At 50.8% G+C, this 16,809-nt stretch overlaps 1 protein-coding gene across 1 annotated transcript in view; it reads right to left on the bottom strand.

The window, feature by feature from the left end:
- Positions 1–16,809, bottom strand: part of B4GALNT3 (beta-1,4-N-acetyl-galactosaminyltransferase 3) — a 67,890-nt gene that overhangs the window by 4,286 nt on the left and 46,795 nt on the right. The window contains exons 4-19 of the mRNA XM_037389775.1: positions 14,860–14,955; positions 14,245–14,335; positions 13,245–13,345; positions 12,826–12,893; positions 12,197–12,275; positions 11,689–11,755; positions 9,780–9,923; positions 9,256–9,365; positions 8,261–8,361; positions 6,948–7,024; positions 5,389–6,397; positions 3,529–3,827; positions 2,988–3,141; positions 2,160–2,232; positions 1,541–1,694; positions 671–797 (exon numbers count right to left, since the gene is read on the bottom strand). Of these exons, the coding sequence (XP_037245672.1) occupies positions 671–797; positions 1,541–1,694; positions 2,160–2,232; positions 2,988–3,141; positions 3,529–3,827; positions 5,389–6,397; positions 6,948–7,024; positions 8,261–8,361; positions 9,256–9,365; positions 9,780–9,923; positions 11,689–11,755; positions 12,197–12,275; positions 12,826–12,893; positions 13,245–13,345; positions 14,245–14,335; positions 14,860–14,955 (2,750 nt within the window). The remainder of the gene's footprint in view (positions 1–670; positions 798–1,540; positions 1,695–2,159; positions 2,233–2,987; positions 3,142–3,528; positions 3,828–5,388; positions 6,398–6,947; positions 7,025–8,260; positions 8,362–9,255; positions 9,366–9,779; positions 9,924–11,688; positions 11,756–12,196; positions 12,276–12,825; positions 12,894–13,244; positions 13,346–14,244; positions 14,336–14,859; positions 14,956–16,809) is intronic.

The raw sequence follows: 16,809 nt of genomic DNA, 5'->3' as shown, positions 1-16,809 counted from the left end.
GAGAGTCCAGAATAGCTCAGGGGTATCTCACATGCCTAAACAGGCATCTAATGACACCTGCTGAACGCTTGTGAACCCTTTGGAGCAGGACTGGTCAGGAGCGTCCTGCAGATGCCAGGCTAGGAGGAAAGACAGTTGGCAACATGGGATTGTTCAGGATGCTAGTCTTTTCTGCAGTCATCTGACAGAAAAGACAGGACAGGCCCCAAACCGTAGAACTATAAACCCAGAGACGGAGGATTTGTACAGCAGAGATCCCTCATCATAAACCTCTCAGAAATTGCAACTGTACCTTGTGATCTTTAAATGTCTCTCTGACAGTCGCTCTTCTGCATAATTGCTGTAAGTCGTACGGGAAGTCTGAGGGACCCAAACTGGACCCACTGTGCACCACACTGCTTGAAGAGGGCAAAGTCTTCACGAGCACCAGCGCCTGAGCTGCCCGTGGCCAGCCAGCAGCGTGGCTGGGAGGCACCAGGAAACAGCTCTTGCTGTCCACTCGCCTACTAGGTTTGAGGTCAGGACATGCTCAGAGACTCTCCCTCGCTGACTAAACTTATGGTGGCATTAGTCACCTCAGTCTCCTCAGATCCCCAGTCCCCTGGCCATTGGTCCTCCAGAACCTAATGGGTTTCCCCTCCGCAAATGAGTGATGACAATGGATGCCTACCTGTCCAGCAGTTCCCAGTCCTCTCCTCCCCAGCGGTCCCGAAATTCTTTTGTGTTCATGCCTCCAATCTTGTCCAGGTCAGACTTGTATATGCCCAGGAGACCAAACCCATTCACCTCCCAGTAGCCTGAGGACAGCACAAAAGACACACAGGTATGTTGGCACTTTGAACCACTGATGACTCCAGCAGGGCTGCTGGAGTGAGACTCAAGCTAGTTTTAGCACGATGTTGACACCAGAGAGTCAACAGCACCAAGGCAGAGCCAACCATATTAAAGCCTTGGGAAGTGAAAAAGGCTTGCAGACAGACAGCATGGGCTGTCCTGTGAACTTGTTAGCAGAGCCTCTCACATCCCCTGTCTGGCAGCGGAGTACCTAATGTACCTGGACTGCCCCAGCTTCAAAGGGTCGTCCCTGTGCCTGGGTGGCTCAGGATGGCCACCTCTGTCTACAGGAAATCCTACTCAGATGGTCGGTGCCACTTTCCTCCCCCTGACTTGGGCTGGCTTCCCTCACCCCTGGGCTACCAGCTCTCCTCAGGACAAGCTGTGGCCCCTAAGAAAAGAGAGAAAGGGACAGAAAGGAGTAAAGGTGGGGTTTTCCAAATTCCTCTAATCCATAGGGAGCCCCAGGAAATGACCAGGAGAAATGTCATATAAAGGGCTCTGCTAGCAATCTGATCTCAGATTCCAAAAACCTGACACTGTTAAACCCCATTCCATCTCAAATGCACTCTCACCTAGTGGCCCTGGAAGTACCTTAAGTGCCAGGTCTCAATAGCACCAGAGGAACAAATCTAGAGGTGGCAGGCACCCTCCTTCTTTCCCCGTTCCCCAGGGTCTGAGCCAAAAAGGCTCCACTCCCTCTTACCGTCAGGCCACTGTGGGGACATGCCACAGTGCAGCCTCATGACCATGGGTGCAAAGGCCATCTTGCCTTCCACGCAGTGCTTCCGGATTGAATCAATGACTCCAGCTGGGAAGTGGATGTGGAGGTCACACAGGAAAATGATGCTGTGTGGGTCCTGGAACCAACCACGCCGGTTGGGAAAAAAATAGGTTGACTTTATGTAAGTCTTTCTTGAGGGGCAGGAAGACAGAGATATGGGAGTTGAATTAAAGAGCCATTCATTGCTGTATCAGAAACTGAGACCCTAAGGGCTGGCAAAAAGGCCATTGAGTGGCTATTCAACGATGGGTATGAAATACTATGACTATGACCTGGCAGAACCAGTATCACAAAGCTGCTACTGCTGATTTCCCTCCTGTCTGATAGTCCCAGCAAGTGGACCAAGAACCCACAAAAAAAGAACTGGCTCCTCAGAATAAAGGGGGAGACCCTTACTCTGGAGGGACAGGAAACACACCTACATTTGCTCTGGTCTGCTAGGCTATTCTCTTCCCTAAAAACCAGTGTATGAAAGGCAGAGGCAGAGCCAGACACGTACAAAAAAATTCCCTGTCCACCCCAAAGCCCTCCACAGGCTTACCGTCACGAGGTCTATCCCCGCCTGCAGCCCAGCAGAACGCTCAAAATTTCCTGTCAGCTTCAAGTATCGATAGCTGAGGGTCAGATGGGAAAGAGAAGTTCAGTGCACGCATGCTGGCAAGCACAGAAAGCAGCACTGGAGTGGTACACCGCAGGCATCATGCTGTGGAGCTGCCCTTGCAGCCGTGCACCCTCTCGAGGAGGAAAGCCTTTGCTGTGTGAGTGCGCAAGCTCAGTAGTGCTCCCGTTCCCAGTGTGCCCTGAGGGTCTTCCCCCTGTGCAGCAAGGATAGGGCAGTCCCTGGCAAAAGTCTCCTCATCTCTAGTCCAGCTCTATCCTAGGACTAGACCTGTTACTGGGAACCCCTGGCACATAAAGGAAATGACCAGCCAAGGATGGTTCAGATCAGAGTAGAGTAAGCCAGAGAGTTACTCCAGCAAGCAGAGTCCCCAGAGGCCTCCACTCTCTCTGTCCCATTTCTCACAGCTTGCTTATCTACTCTGCCGTCCCCTTGCCCCATCACTGTTGAGCCTTGCTTTCTCTTCTCTCTGGCAAACTTGACCAAAAGCCAGGAGAAAAGAGGCACATCTGGATGGATGACTACAACAAGTATCGCCTTACAGTTTTATACCACTATTATATGCAGTATATGTCCATGTACATTATAACAACAATATATTCATGTCTATGTGCAAGGTCTGGATGGATGTTATCATTGGGTTTCCAGCTGCAGGAGGCTGTGGCTGGTCAATACACGGAGACGGGCAGATATGCTGTGTTTGCAGGCACGTGCAGGTAGCAGCTTTTCATGACCAAGCAGTACTCTCACCTGTGCAAAGCAGACCTTTTCAGAGCCTTCTCTACATCCATGTCATCGCTGCTGTAGTCTGTGATGATGATGTTGAAGTATGAGTCCTTAGTGACTCGGAACAGCTCTTCCATGTCAGAGATGAACTGCAGCACCCAACGTGCCTGGTTTTTCACTGGTTGTATTGTAAGAGGGAGAGAATCAAAGCAAAACTTATTTCAAAAATGGTGTGGCTTCTCAATAGGCAAGGCTTCTTGCCTCCCCTCAAACCCTGCTAACCTTGCAGGGATGCTGAAATGGGCCCAGGCTGAAAACCTGGACAAAAATGCCCAGAAATCAGTGTGGGTTCTTTCCCTGACAGGAGTTTTCTTTGCGCTTATAAGCCATAGGAGGTTGGGCCCTGTCATGTTTCTGAGGGGGTTTAACTTGGACAGAATAGAAGTTGGAAGTGACCCAAACAAGACGGTTGAGGCTGGCCCAGCCCCACTGTTCAGGACTGCCCTTCACGGGAACTGCCCACCGTGCCATCCCTCGATGTCCCAGGGAGGCAGGTCCCCCTTACCTGGCACCACGAAGTGAACCATAGCACGGTGGTTCCAGGAAAAGCCTTGGGGCCAGCACAGCTCTGGCTCATTTGCCACAGCCATCAGGTGCCGCCGGCGACCCCATGCCAGGTTCCTCATCTTCCTCTCCTCCTCCTCCTCGCCACCAATGCCCTGCCAGCCCCGTGCAAAGACATACTCGGAGAAGCGGACGAGCCGCTCTCCCTGCTCCAGCAGCTCCAGCTCCAGCAGGTAGCGGCTGCCCCGCATGCGGTCCTGCCGTTTCTCCACATTCACGATACGCCGCAGCTGGAACCGCCTGCAGGAGATACAGCTGGGGTGGGCATGTTCCCCATACACCAGCCCCTTTCCCACCTCCAGCCCATTCAGCTCTGCTAGGCTCTTTCCTCCCAGCTAGCGCAAACCTTTTTGTCCCCTGCTTCCCCCTGCTTTGCCACACTGCTTCCGAAGTCCCATGGGAAGCTTTAGCACCTGTTTCCTAAATCCACAAGCATGTGGGATTAGACCTGGGATTCCATCCAAGAGAAAATAGCTGGCAAGGGAAACGAAATGAAGGTGACACAGAAAATAACAAATGTGTCTGAATGATCGTAGGGCTGGTAATAGTGAGTGTATTCAACACCTCCTACAATGGTCTTGGCACAAGGAGTATGTTTGGGCTAGTGAATTTGGCTCATAGCAGCTGATCAGCCAGAAACACGGAGCTGGACTGAGCAATCATACAGTAAAAAGTGGGGTGAGCTGTAGGTTCAGAATGGCCAAAACAGGATGAAATGCCAGGTCGTGGCCTTTCAGATCGTAACAAGAGTTTCTGCTGCAAAATGGACGCTCATCAGTTAAAAATGCTGAGAAAAGCGCGTATGTACTGATCAGTCACATTGTGACTGTGACTGATGTGACCCTGAAAAAACAAATGTGATCTTAAGATGTAGCATTAGAACTACTTCCAGCAGGGATTGGGAACTAATAAGACCCATTCTATAAAACATGCAGGACAATGGTCACTTATATACAGGAAAACTAACTCAAACTGAAACCTGCATGGAGAACAACAGATAGGAAAATTATGGAAATTGAGGCCATCTCAACAGAAGGGCCAGGAGTTGGATTGTTTGGCTTCTAGAGGCTCAGAGAAGGTACATCTGTTTGCCACAAAGGCAATGAAGATGGTGTCTTGAGAAGAAAGAAAACTATATCAAGACCATGTAAAAACAGAGTACCAGCAAAAGCTGATCTCCAGTGGGTCATCAAAGAAGTGAGGAGCTGAAACATCTTCCCAAATCAGTACTACGATGCAGAAATCTAGCTAGTTCTAAGAAGGAGGTGCACACATTCAGCTAACAGTGTAGGGTACTTGGTTGTCTCTCAGGTCAGTGTACTGATCCACAGTATCTGGTAAGTCCTTTCTGGTCCTATGTCCCAAGTGATTCACAAGTTGAGATGTGGCAAACATCAAAGCACAAGCACAACGAGCTCCAGTCCTACTTCATATCAGCAGGGTTTCTTAATCTCCTGCTGATAAAATGCTCATATGTGCACTCAACACCTACCCAAGCCAGCAAAAGGCCAGTGATGCCAGCTCGATGAAAACCTCCAATCTTTCATGTTTACTGCCACCAGCTACTGGAGGGCAATATTCAGCCCCCAGACATGGTCTGGTGCCCAACAACTCCCATTTCTCAGCCAAAAGAGGTATTTAAAGCCTGGGTTTCTACACAGAATCCTTGCCTGAAGTCTTTATTTTCCACATCTAGTTTACCCTCTGATTCCCACTAGCTCCTTACACAACAGGTATTCCCCGTGCAGCATCGTATACCAGCTCTGGGACACCGCCCCTTGGTTTTTCCACTGTGCCTTACCCTTTCGTCCTTTGGTTGAGCTTCTTCAAGAAGACACGTGTGACTTCCAGGGCTTCCCTTTCTCTTAGCAGCAAGTTTCCTGACGTGTTGCATTTCAGGTCAATCCAGTCTGTACGCAGCATATGGAAGTCCAGGTTGCTCATGCTGAAGGTCTGCTCCCACTTCACCGCCTGGTCGAACACTGGTACGTAATCGAAATCCTCTTCATCTTCCTCCTCTGGTTCCCCATCTGCCTCTTCCTCTTCTTCTTCTGCTGGCACAGGTCCAGACTTGCCCTGCACAGGAGATGCCACCTGTGCCTCTCCTTTGCCCACGTCCTCACCATTGTCCGCCTTCTGCTCAGCAATGTAGGACTCCACTTGGTTCAGCCACTGCGGCAGCCCAGGCTGCGGGCCGGGGCTGGCAGCGCTCACTGTGCGCCCAGCAGCTTTGCCAGACACTGGGCCTCCTTTCCTGGCTGGCACGGTGCCTGCTGGCTGCAGCCCATCCTTAGCGGTGCTCAGGTCTCCTCGAGGTCTCATCCTTTTGGGAATTGTGACCCCTGAGTCCCTAGGGCCTCCGAGAGGCTGCTGCCTTTCAGACATGGTCCTAGAAGGAGGGTTTGCCTTTTTAACAGGCGCTCTCCCCTGGATGACCCTGGCGTGCTGTGGAGGGCTCCTGGAGTTGTCTTTGACACCAGCTTTTAAACGGGGTCTCTTCATTATTGGCTTCCCCTCTAGGGCAGCCTGGCTAAGGCTTTGGTTGGCAGACACCAGTGTGGCTGATTTGACACCAGACCTCTTTGTCCTTCTCCTCCGTAGCCCCTCTCCTACACCACCATCCACCACCGAGAGGAGCCGACGGCGCTCCCGGAAGGAATAGTCCTCACGAACGTTATCGCTGCCCACCACGCTGCTGGGATCGCTGCCTGCCAGCTTTGCTCTCCCTGTGCTGGGGCGCTTGGGGGGACTGGTATCCTCCATGTCCTGCTCCGCATACTGCAGGTCGTCCAGGTTCCCCTCCTGGGAGCCTGCGGGAGTAACTGCAGTTACACCTCTGGCACCCTCCCGCAGCCTTCCCCATCCTGACCCAGGCACCCACCCTGCTGGGGGCAGCTACTCTCACCTCACCTCAGCATTGCCTCTCCTGCTGAGTGGGTGAGAGGGACAGGGATGCTCTCACACACAGGCACTGTGCTCTTGCTGGTACCTACCTCCTCAGCACCCTATGAGCCAGCACTGCCAGACGCTGTGGAGGTGTCTGGCTTTGCCTTTAGCTGTTTGTCTGGCCACAGCTTTGCAGGGCAGGTGTAAGTATAAGCTGCCATGCCGCACACCTTTGGCTCCATTGCTTCTGCCCACATTTTTGCTGGTATTGGCCACCGTTTGGTGACTTCCCAGCCTGCCCTTAAGAGATGTGGAATTGGCAGCAAAAATCTCCCAACCACAGCAATCTGGCAGGGAATGGCTGTGACCTCCTTTGTACGGAAAGTCAACAGCTTCTTTAAGCTGGTGCTGGAAAATCACACACGAAAATGACAGGTAAAAGGATCCTCCAGGCTCTGACATTAGGGCCCCTACCTGGCTGGTCTATATTTTCTCCAGAGTCCAGGCTCTTCTCTGGCTGATCCATTTTCATGTACTTGTAAAATCCAAATCTGAGAGGGAAGGGCAAAACACGAGTTGGATGAAAGCTACTTTTCCCTCTCCAAATAAATTACGGCCACTGCTTCAGAGGTGATGGTCCATTATTATACATCTACCCAGCATCTCTAGATCCTCCTTTTCCTATCACCATCACCATCTTTCATATCTTTGTGCAATCAGATCTTACTCTGCACCGTCAAAGGCACCCATTTACCTTGCTCATCAACTCAAGCCTCTCCGGTATTTTCTCGTAAGTGCAGGAGGAAATCCCAGTATAAGTACCCTGAAACACTTCTTTAGCCTCCCTTAAAGCTTGCTTACGATGTAGCGCTCACCAACACAAGTCATCATGCTGCAAAAGCAGCCAAGGCAGGCAATTGCAATGAACTCCCTCTCTTCTCTCATACCACCACTGTGTGTGTGCTGTCCTCATATGCCTATGCTTCAAGCTTTTGGGAGGGATTTCCAGGACTGTTTTCCTCCATGTGCACTGAAGCCAAGCAAAATGGGCCCCCTAGTTCCCAAATCCTATCACACTACAAAATAATTACCAAAGCAATAAACCTGAGTAGCACCTTCCAGACCATGGCAGCCACCTTCTCCACCCTTCACTATGAACCCCAGTCCCAGGAGTTCCCTCCCAAACCTACAATACGGTGTGTTGTTCCAGCCCTCAAAATAGTCCTGGAGGAGGAAGAAGATCCTGAGCATGGGGAAGCCACCACCAGTTATCTCATTGGAAAAGTGGCTCTCCTTATCCTGCAAACAAGTCCTCCCAAACAGAGCAGAGTGTTCACACAAGGTGTCTGCCTGTTGCACGGGGGAAGACACGAGTGATGGCTCCCTCACAGGGCCACCGCTGGGAGCTGGACCCCAGTAAAAAGATGAACAACATGCATTTCTTTCCCCAAAGAGATGCCTGGTGGTGAGCACGGTTTGGTTTTCACAGTGACAGCCATCAGGAGGCTCCAGCTGCTGGATCCCTGATGTAATGGAACAAACATGCTCTGACTCAGCTACTGGGTTAATAGAGCAAGAGAAGCATGGCAGCTTCCCCTTGAGACCTAAATGTAGTTTCACTTAAAGGAAGCCTAAGTTATTGAAAGAAACTAAATGCTTAATGTTTTGCAAGGCTTAGGGGATATTTAAGAGAGTCCTACAGAAGTGAGTATGAAATTCCACCTCAATTCCAGCCTTCAAATCATCTTCTCCCCCCCTGCTAGAAACCCACATTTGCAGCATCCTACCTTTCCAAGTAATAAGGGTTTTCCTGATAGAAGCATTTGTTGTCTTTCTCCATGTGGCTCAGGCGGCTGTAATCATTCGGGTAAACAAAGGATAAATGAACCTGGGAAGAAACAAGGAAAACACAGTAAAATCCTCATAAATGCCGCATATCAGTCACAAGGTGACCAAGACACAGCTGCAGGGTGACAAGTTCTTTTGAGGGAGCAGGGGTTGCTTACTATTTGCTTCTCCAAGGCACCCAGCAGCAGAGTGCAAGAACTGAAAAAAGAAGGAAGCATGCTAGGATGTGTGCATGGGTGTGCCTTTTTCTCTTTCTCTCGCCATCTGTTTGTCCACCTCTGTAATTGTGCATTTAAGTCCTCTAACAGAGCAAGAATTAGCTGGGGCAGAGGTGGGCAAGTCCTCCTGAAGAGGTGCAGGGGATCACAGGAGCCAACGAAGCATGTGGGGAGACCTCCAGGCAAAGCTGAGGGAGCTGGGGCTGCCCTGGCTGTGAGCCCCCTGGGGAATGCTGGCTTGCACTGGCATCCAGGGAGGGCAAACCATGCAGGTGACCTGTCCCCAGCAGACCTCAGAGCCTGCTCTGCTATGCAGGGGATTAATCCCTGATATGTCGCATGCCCCACAAATGTGAGCTCGGCCTCAAGACTAGTTTTAAGCTTGTCAGGGGCTTTAGTAGTTCACACAGACTACAGTTCACCCTGTGGAGAATAAAATCCTTGGCCTTTGTGAGGCTCTGTGTGAAGGCAAGCTCAGCTTTCTGGTTTGAGGTCCAAGGGGCTCTGTAAGACACACACACACACACACTTGTACCCCAGTGAGACCTGTGAGCATCTCCCTTTTCTTGGTATTGTCCTTTGGCATGTACTGGGACACACAGTCAAATCTGCCCAGGAGCTTCAGATCAGTGGAGAGGTCCCCGTGGTTAATGGGGTCTCCCTCTTTCCTCCTTGTGTTCCCCTGGGCAAGCACCTGCTTAAGGAATAAAACTTACAAACTGGAGTCCCTGGTAGCGCTGCAGAGGAAATCCATTCACCAGGTAGCTGGGCTTGTACGGGCAGTCTGGCAAGGCTCGGCGCACACGAGACTTGCTGAGCAGAGGCACTGAGAAGAAGAAACACGTAGGCAAGCGTTGCTGGGGGAGCCCTGCTGCAACCAACGCACCAGCTTAGCTGCTTCTGTGCCTGGTTTCCACTTATGCACATGAAATACTAACAGAAACATAAAGCAAACTATCTTGCACAGCTCATTTCTTTACATTCCTCTACAGCACTTACATGTAAGTATTATGCCTGGGGATGTTGTGTGAGATGGATGCCAAGAAAGAGGAGCTGGGTTTAGTTTGTGCTTTGTCTCCTACCGTGACTGATATTGTATGCTGCCCCTCTCTTCTGACTGGGGAGAAAAAAAGTGTGGCCTTTGATAACCGTGGTGTAGGAGGGCAATCTTTCTCAGCTGTGCTACTGCACGTGCTGTGACAGGCTGCAGCTACCTCCTCGACCGCTTTGCAAGTCTTACCTTTGTAAAGAGTGTCCCGGGGGTCAGGCTTCAACATGTCAGCTGGGTGTGCCTTGCTGCCTGTGCTGTCAGCCCGACGGCTCGTGTGACTGGCCAGCGTCTGTGGGATATGCCCAACCTCATCCATCTTTAAAAGCGTCTCATCTACAAACCAGAGAGACAACAGAAGGGGGAGGAAGGGCTAATTCATCCCCTGTCTCAGTAAGCACCCCTGTCCAGTGTTCAGCCCTTTCCAAATGGCATTGCATCCACGGCACTAATGCTGTCTCTGGCGTAGCAACGCCTAAATGGTGCTGATCCGGAGCTTCACTGCAAAGACACTGTGGGAAGGAAAGGCTTTGACTCAGAAAGCTGGAAACACAAAAGCTGTGGGTAGGAACATGGCTACCGCCGAAAGAAAATAAACGCAGTGATGAGTAATGGAGGAAAATGACCTCCTGCCTTGGACACACCAGCAGTGGTATGCTGAAGAAGCCCCATGCTGGCAGGAATTACTGGACACTTCTGAATTAGTACTAAATGTACTTTAAAAGGAGATAGAAAAGATGAATGGGAGGAGAAACCTGAGGAGCAGAGCTTTCTCCCGGACTGGAAAAGGATCAGGACCCTGGGGCGAGGCCTTTGGTGGCCAAGGATGGTACTCCAGCTGGGGAACAGTGACCCAACAGTAAGCCAGTAAGCAATGGGAAGTTTAAACTCAAGACTGGGTGTTGGTTATGTTTCTTCTTGGGTGTCGCTGCCAAAGGACTTTCTATCTCCACGATCTCACTCTGAGATAAGGGTAACAATAAATATCCAGGAGGGAAAGGCAGCACACTGCCAAGGGCACGAGTTACTGTTAGCAACTTTTGGGGACTGAACAACACGGGAACCCAGAAGGAATGGGATGACACGTGAAACAGCCACGTGCTGATACGGAAGAGGGAAACACCGTTTGGGCAGAAGGTGCCAGACAAAGATGAGACTGCAGCACTGTACCTCACTGCAAAGGGATCTTCTGGGATTTGAGTCTTCCCTTCTACAGGGAATTAATAAGAAGAAAAGAGCAGAAGGAAAAAGGATGGGGACAGAAGACCTATCAGAAAGCCTAGTCCTCATTTCAGAAAATACAGCAGCAGGCTGCAGTTCAAGACACGGCAAACAGATGTCTCAACTACATCAGTGAGTCTTCTAGAGGCAAAAGTGTTGGCATGGAAAAAAGGCCAGAGATGTTGGAAGGCGAGAGTGGTAGATATGGGAAGAGGGAATGCTGACAAAAGAAAGTGATGCTGACAAAGCTAAATAAGGGTAACCAGGACTAAGAAGCTCCTTAACTGAAAAAGGCATCGCTTGATGCACTAAGAAGGGTTTAAAAAACAGGAGGGATTGGGCTGATGTTCTTGCTGCAATCCAGTAGCAACCTGAAGACACCCGAGGCTGACTGACAGAAGAAAGCAGCATCCCCCAGTATCACTAGTGTATCCCATTGTGTCCAGCACCCAGAGTGAAACCTTCTGGAAAAGCCACAGAGGCCCCTTCTCCCCGGTTGTGTCCAGCTGCCAGCGCATCCCCACAGCTCCCGTGTTATGGGCCTCAAGTCCCCTCTTTCTCTCTGTGAGTAACCTCCATCCCATGTTACTTTCACATCTGGAACAGTTCTCACCCTTGCAGACTCTACTTTCTGCCCCTTCTTGCTGCCTTTAGATTTCCCTGAAATAACGTTCCAATTCTATGTCCAACTCTCCTATATTTAATAATGAGTCACAGTCTCGCCCAGAGGTCTCTCTCCTGACCTGTCTCCACTTCTTTCCTGTGATGATTTGTACACATGGTATTTGCCTGGCTAGACTATGACTGATGGTGCAATGCCGCTGATACCTTTTGGAAGCATGGGGAGATGCTCAGGGAAACCTGTGGTAAAGATACTTACTAGAAAAAAGCGAGAGGTATTGGGAGTCAATGACTTTGAACTTCGCTTCTGGGTCGTTCAGTCTCCACTGGAACAGAGGAACACATTAAAATGTGTTAAAATTACTGCTTATGGAGTTATCTGAGACTGAACAAAAGGAACAGGCACAAGATGCTTTTTCACCAGATTGGCTCACAGCTTCTGCTTTCTCCTTACCATGACCGAGTTTACCTAGCAGCAAAAAACTGGGAATGAGCTGAGATCCCCCAGGGCACATCCAAAGCAGGAAAGGACAAAGAGCTGCAACAAGAGCCCGGAGAGGGCAGAACTATCCCAAGCAAGCAGAGGAAAGGGGCCTGACACGTGGCCAGGACTATCCCACACAGAAGTAGGTAAGGGCTCTGGAAGGGATCAGATACATCTCATGCAAAGAGGAGCTGGGGGTTGGGAAAGGAGGGAAATCGTTACAAATGTCATTCCTGAGCTCTGCAGGGACGCATATACAGCACAGCCATTTGCACAGACTCACTGCTACTTCCACATGGTCTGTTCCTTTGTCATCCTGCTTGTGCAGCACCTCAAAATAGTACCTGCCTGCAGCTGACAACCTGTGAAGAACAAGGTGTCTGTCACCAAAAGCATTAAGGAACATTTCTTAGCTTGTCAGCAAACAATGAGCAGAGAGCAACCCCACCCATGGAACAACCTAATTCTCAGGGTGAGCGGGGTTAGGACTGCCAAGAAAATCCAGATGCTGACAGTGAGATAGGTAGCTTCTCTGGTGCACCTGGAGTGTTCCAGACCCTTCTCAGTTAATTCTGAATAACCCCCTTTCAGTCTTGCCTGTTGGCTTTTGCCTCCAGGAAACCTGGCCTGTTCCAAGGCAGGAAGCTTGGGATACAGTTCAGATAGAGTCTGGATCTGCTGGTGGCTGCTTCCTCCAGGGAAGAAAAACTTAGTGTTGCATTCCTGCAATAAATCAGCAAAGCAACTGGCACAGATGTGGATGTGTCACTTCAGCTTTGGCAATACCCCAGACTAATCCCTTTCTCTATACTGCTAAGTTCTTCAGAACAAGCCTGGGCTCTTTATTCCTGCTCTTGTGATTTCCTGACCATGTGCAGAGGTGGCTGGGAGCGAGGGGCTCTGCTCACTCACCTCACCATCTTTGACTGTTGGCTGTGAAACTTTCCAAACTCCCCTGGCGCAGTCCACTCCTTCCCTGTCTGTGAAGAGACAGAAAATGCTCTAATTCAGATTAGTTTCTTCCCCAGTTACTGTGTTGGGAGTGACAAAGAGGGAAAATTGAGCTATTCTTCCTGGTAAGTTGTCTGTGAGATCCATAACCCATGGACAGACCTAAATCCCTTAGTCATGAACGTGGGGCTTCCAACAGCACTATCAATACGTAACTGGCTTAAGGTATGTCATGTCATACCCATGTGGCATCTATGATGGTGGTGTCTGTAGTTGGAAGAAAAAGTAACTTGAGCAGCCCAAGGAAGTATGTAAGGGGTCTCCATCCCCAAGGAAACATTAAAGCATTGATGGAAGAAGCCATGCAGCATGCACTGTACCTTGCCTACACTGGCCAGCAGCTGGAGACCAGAGGTCTTTTCATCTGGACTCAGCCAGAACTCAGCATTGTCATCCGCAGCAATGGCAAACTGAAACTCCCCTGTCGAGAGATGGAGGGAGTAAGCAGGGCTCTGAGGTAAGGCTTGTGCACAGAATGAATTCTGCTCCTGTGAAATGCTGTCTTCACTATTTTTCCTGGTGAGACTATACCTTCCCTTTCGTTATTACCACCCCCACCCCTTGGAACCTCTCTGAATTCTCTAACTCTGCTGTGATTGAAAACAAAACTTTACAGATACAACTGGTTCATTATCCCTCTGGCACTGGCATCACCTGACATCTAACCTGGAAAGCTAAGAAGTATATGCGACGTCTCCCTGCCCCCTCCTTTATTTTCAGAGCAAATTTTTGTGTGAAAAGCGTGTTTGGATGGAGGAACATGCACATGGAGCCACAAAAGGAGACAGAGGTGCTTAAGTCTCACTGTTCTGGCTGGAGTTACAGGAATGGCAGATGAGGGCCAGGGGACCAGGAGACGTGGGTGAGTGCTAGCAGGCTGCTCCGGGCAGAAGCAGGCAGCTGGGTGATACAGATGTCAGCTGCTGTATTCATGGTATTCATGATGGTATTCATACACCCAGGGAACAGAAGGAACATAAATGATGTCACGTACAGTCCTGTGCATGCGAGCGAGGGAGGGAAAGCTCAGGGACTGCTCAGGCCACGTACGCACCATTGGGTTGTGTATTCACAACTGCATTATTTTTTGTCTAGCACTTCCCATCTGTTTTCTTCTGTGCTTTTCCTTTCCACCCTACTGGGGAGGCAGATGTGTTTTCACCCATGCCAAGGCCATGGCCAGTCACACACAGCCAGCTGGGCCGCCTACGTGAGGGACCTGGCATTGGGCTTGCCAGGGTGAGGGCACCAGTGGTTCAGCACCAGAAAGGGAGGTGAGAAGAGACATAAGCAGCAGCACAGCACCCTCAGAGCCCTCACCATCAGCGAAAGGATGCAGGTAGCCAAATATCCGGAGACCATAGTTAGTCCATTTTGGAGACACAGCCAGCTTCTTCAGTGTAGTTCGTGTCTGAAGTGGAAGAAGAAACAAATAATAATAGTAACTAGATACGATGGGAACAAGGGGGGGATGCAAAAACCATTGGACAGGTGGGCAGAGTGAAGTACGAGATTTTTTTCTGGGAGGAGGATGGGGCAAGGAGTGTGATGGAGACAGTAGGGAAGAGCAGGCCAGATGAGAGACGAACTGGAGCAAGTACTGCTACAGAGAGGAGTTCTGTATGAAGGATGCTGGTGAGATCATGGGGACAGGGGACGTGGTGTTCACTAGCCACTTGGAAGGAGAGCACCTTCACCCTTTGTCTGAGGCCTGGCAAGCCACCACGGGTGAAATGAGCCTCCCCGTGCAGCAGAAGAGCTGCTACCATTGAACTCTTGTGAAAGCCTCCTGCTCCCTCAGCAGGACAGAGGAGGTGATGGATGCTCAGGAGCATGACAGAGGAGGTGATGAACAGGGATAAGGACAGGGTGTGAAGGGAGTAGGGGTGATCCAGCTGGGAAGCATGGGACAGAGTGCATTGTAGTCTTACTCACGTGGGGGAAGAGGGGGAAGTGGAGGTTTTTCCTGAGCTGCTCAGTGGAACCACCACACCAGTCCTCGAACACATGCAGATTGGCCTGGCCATGGAACTGGGGGGCAGAAGTAGGGCACCATGAATTGCTGCATCGCTCCCTTGTGTCCCTCCCCTGTTCTGCCAACCTTGGCCATGGCTCCCGGCACTGGAGCGCTTGTGAGACTGAAGGAAGACGCCACTGCTGCGATGGGCTGGTCTGCAGGAGACATGGGTCCCAGACTCCCATTTCTCATCTGCTGAGGGTTTGGTATTGGCACAGGTGACATCTGAGCAGCACTAGGGAACTGTGATAACGCCCAGAACATCTCAGCTAAGTGGCTGTGGTACACTACATTTTTCTCCAGCAAGGAGGTGTTTAACCAGAGAGCTGTGCTCTGAGGCCATGGTGTGGGACACACTGTAGGGTGGCAATAGCCCCCCACAATCCAGCAAAGAGAGTGTAGGGTCTTAGGTCCTCCAAGAAGATGTTTTGGACTCCTTCACCATTTCAGGGCTATTTTCCTGACCCAGGGAAGAAGGGACACCCTAGGGAAGGGAGATGGCAGATCCCCTTCTCAAAGCATGACTGCAAGGTAAAGGTCACGGAGGGTGGTGGGGACAGGGAGACAGAGGCTCAGCAGGGTGGGGAGCGGCAGTGCAGGCAGGTCAGTGGGCAGCATGGCCTCTGTGTGCCCACGGAGACAGAGAGGGGAGCGGGGGTCTCCTCCTGGACAGCATAGGAGGGTGTGCAGTGTAGGTACGGGTGGCTGTCCATGCTGCCCAGCCAGCCCTGCCAGGAGAGGCTGTCAGTGCCCAACGGAGACCTGGAGCACAGCTTTGCTGGGAAAAACTTGCTCGCCACTGTGGGTTTTCAGCGATACGCTCCTCAACAGACAGACTTTCTTTTTGTCAGAGCCGGTTCAGAAGGGAGGAGCTGGCTGCCCTTCAGCAAAGTCCAAGCTCTCTGCAACCAGTGGAGCTGGATGCTGAAACCCTGCTCGCAGGACCAGCATCCAAGAGTGGAGAATATATGAGCTGCAGATTGTAGAAGCTACCTTAGATGGCAAAATGCTGAAGGAAGGAGTAGGTTGCCTTGGGATCGGAGTGGTTTTGCTGGGGCTGTCTTGTCTATATAAGGGCTGTGTGAGCTGGGCTGGGGAAACTGCCTGAACAGCACCCAAATGTCTACAGATGGCAGCAAATTCTTAGTTTCTGCTGGGGAGTCCTGCTACACGGTGCAGGAGGGCCCAACCCCTCCGAGCACTCCTGGCAGAGAAACCACTTCACAGAGTTCTTTTTCCTAGGACAGCGGGTTGGGGTTTCATCCTGTAATAAACCATGGCTTGAAGGACGGACAGGGAGCAGAACTGGCCTGGCACCAGCTTATGCAGTAATGCTCCTTGGGAGCTGTGGGCTTTAGTCACGCACGTGAAAACCATCTCTGTGTGCCAGGCAAAACACATTCACATCCACTGCTGTTCTTGAGTGGTCTCTTAGCCTCTCTCACTGGTTTCCTCACTGCCAGGGCTTGACTGATGTCTGCAAGCCTTTATCATTCCCCACTATGACCTCCTCTTCTTTCCTCCTCTGCTGACATCCCTCAGCCCGGATTCTGCCCATCAAGCAAGAGGAAAAGCAGTGAGACAAAACAGATGTAATTCCCCAGAGCGATGCTGCACAAAATCAGACAGGAACCGCACAAAGGGCTCAGGTGATGGATGCACCCAAGAGAAACGTGGGACTCTGCAGGGACTTCCCATACCAATAAATCACTGCAAGTGTGACAAACACTGAATTTGAACGTAATTGCTGGGCAGTCCCTTGCCCCTTGGCCAAATCCAGGTTCACACCCATGGGTCTTGTGCTACTTTTCTCAGCCAAATCAAACAGTAACAATTGCTGTTGCTTGTGGAACGTGAAGCCAGGTGAA

The sequence above is a fragment of the Falco rusticolus genome, chromosome 5 (genome assembly GCF_015220075.1).
Source record: "Falco rusticolus isolate bFalRus1 chromosome 5, bFalRus1.pri, whole genome shotgun sequence".
NCBI lineage: Eukaryota > Metazoa > Chordata > Aves > Falconiformes > Falconidae > Falco > Falco rusticolus.
The sequence above is the reverse complement of the archived record's forward strand: the minus strand, read 5'-3'. Positions and strand labels throughout refer to the sequence as shown.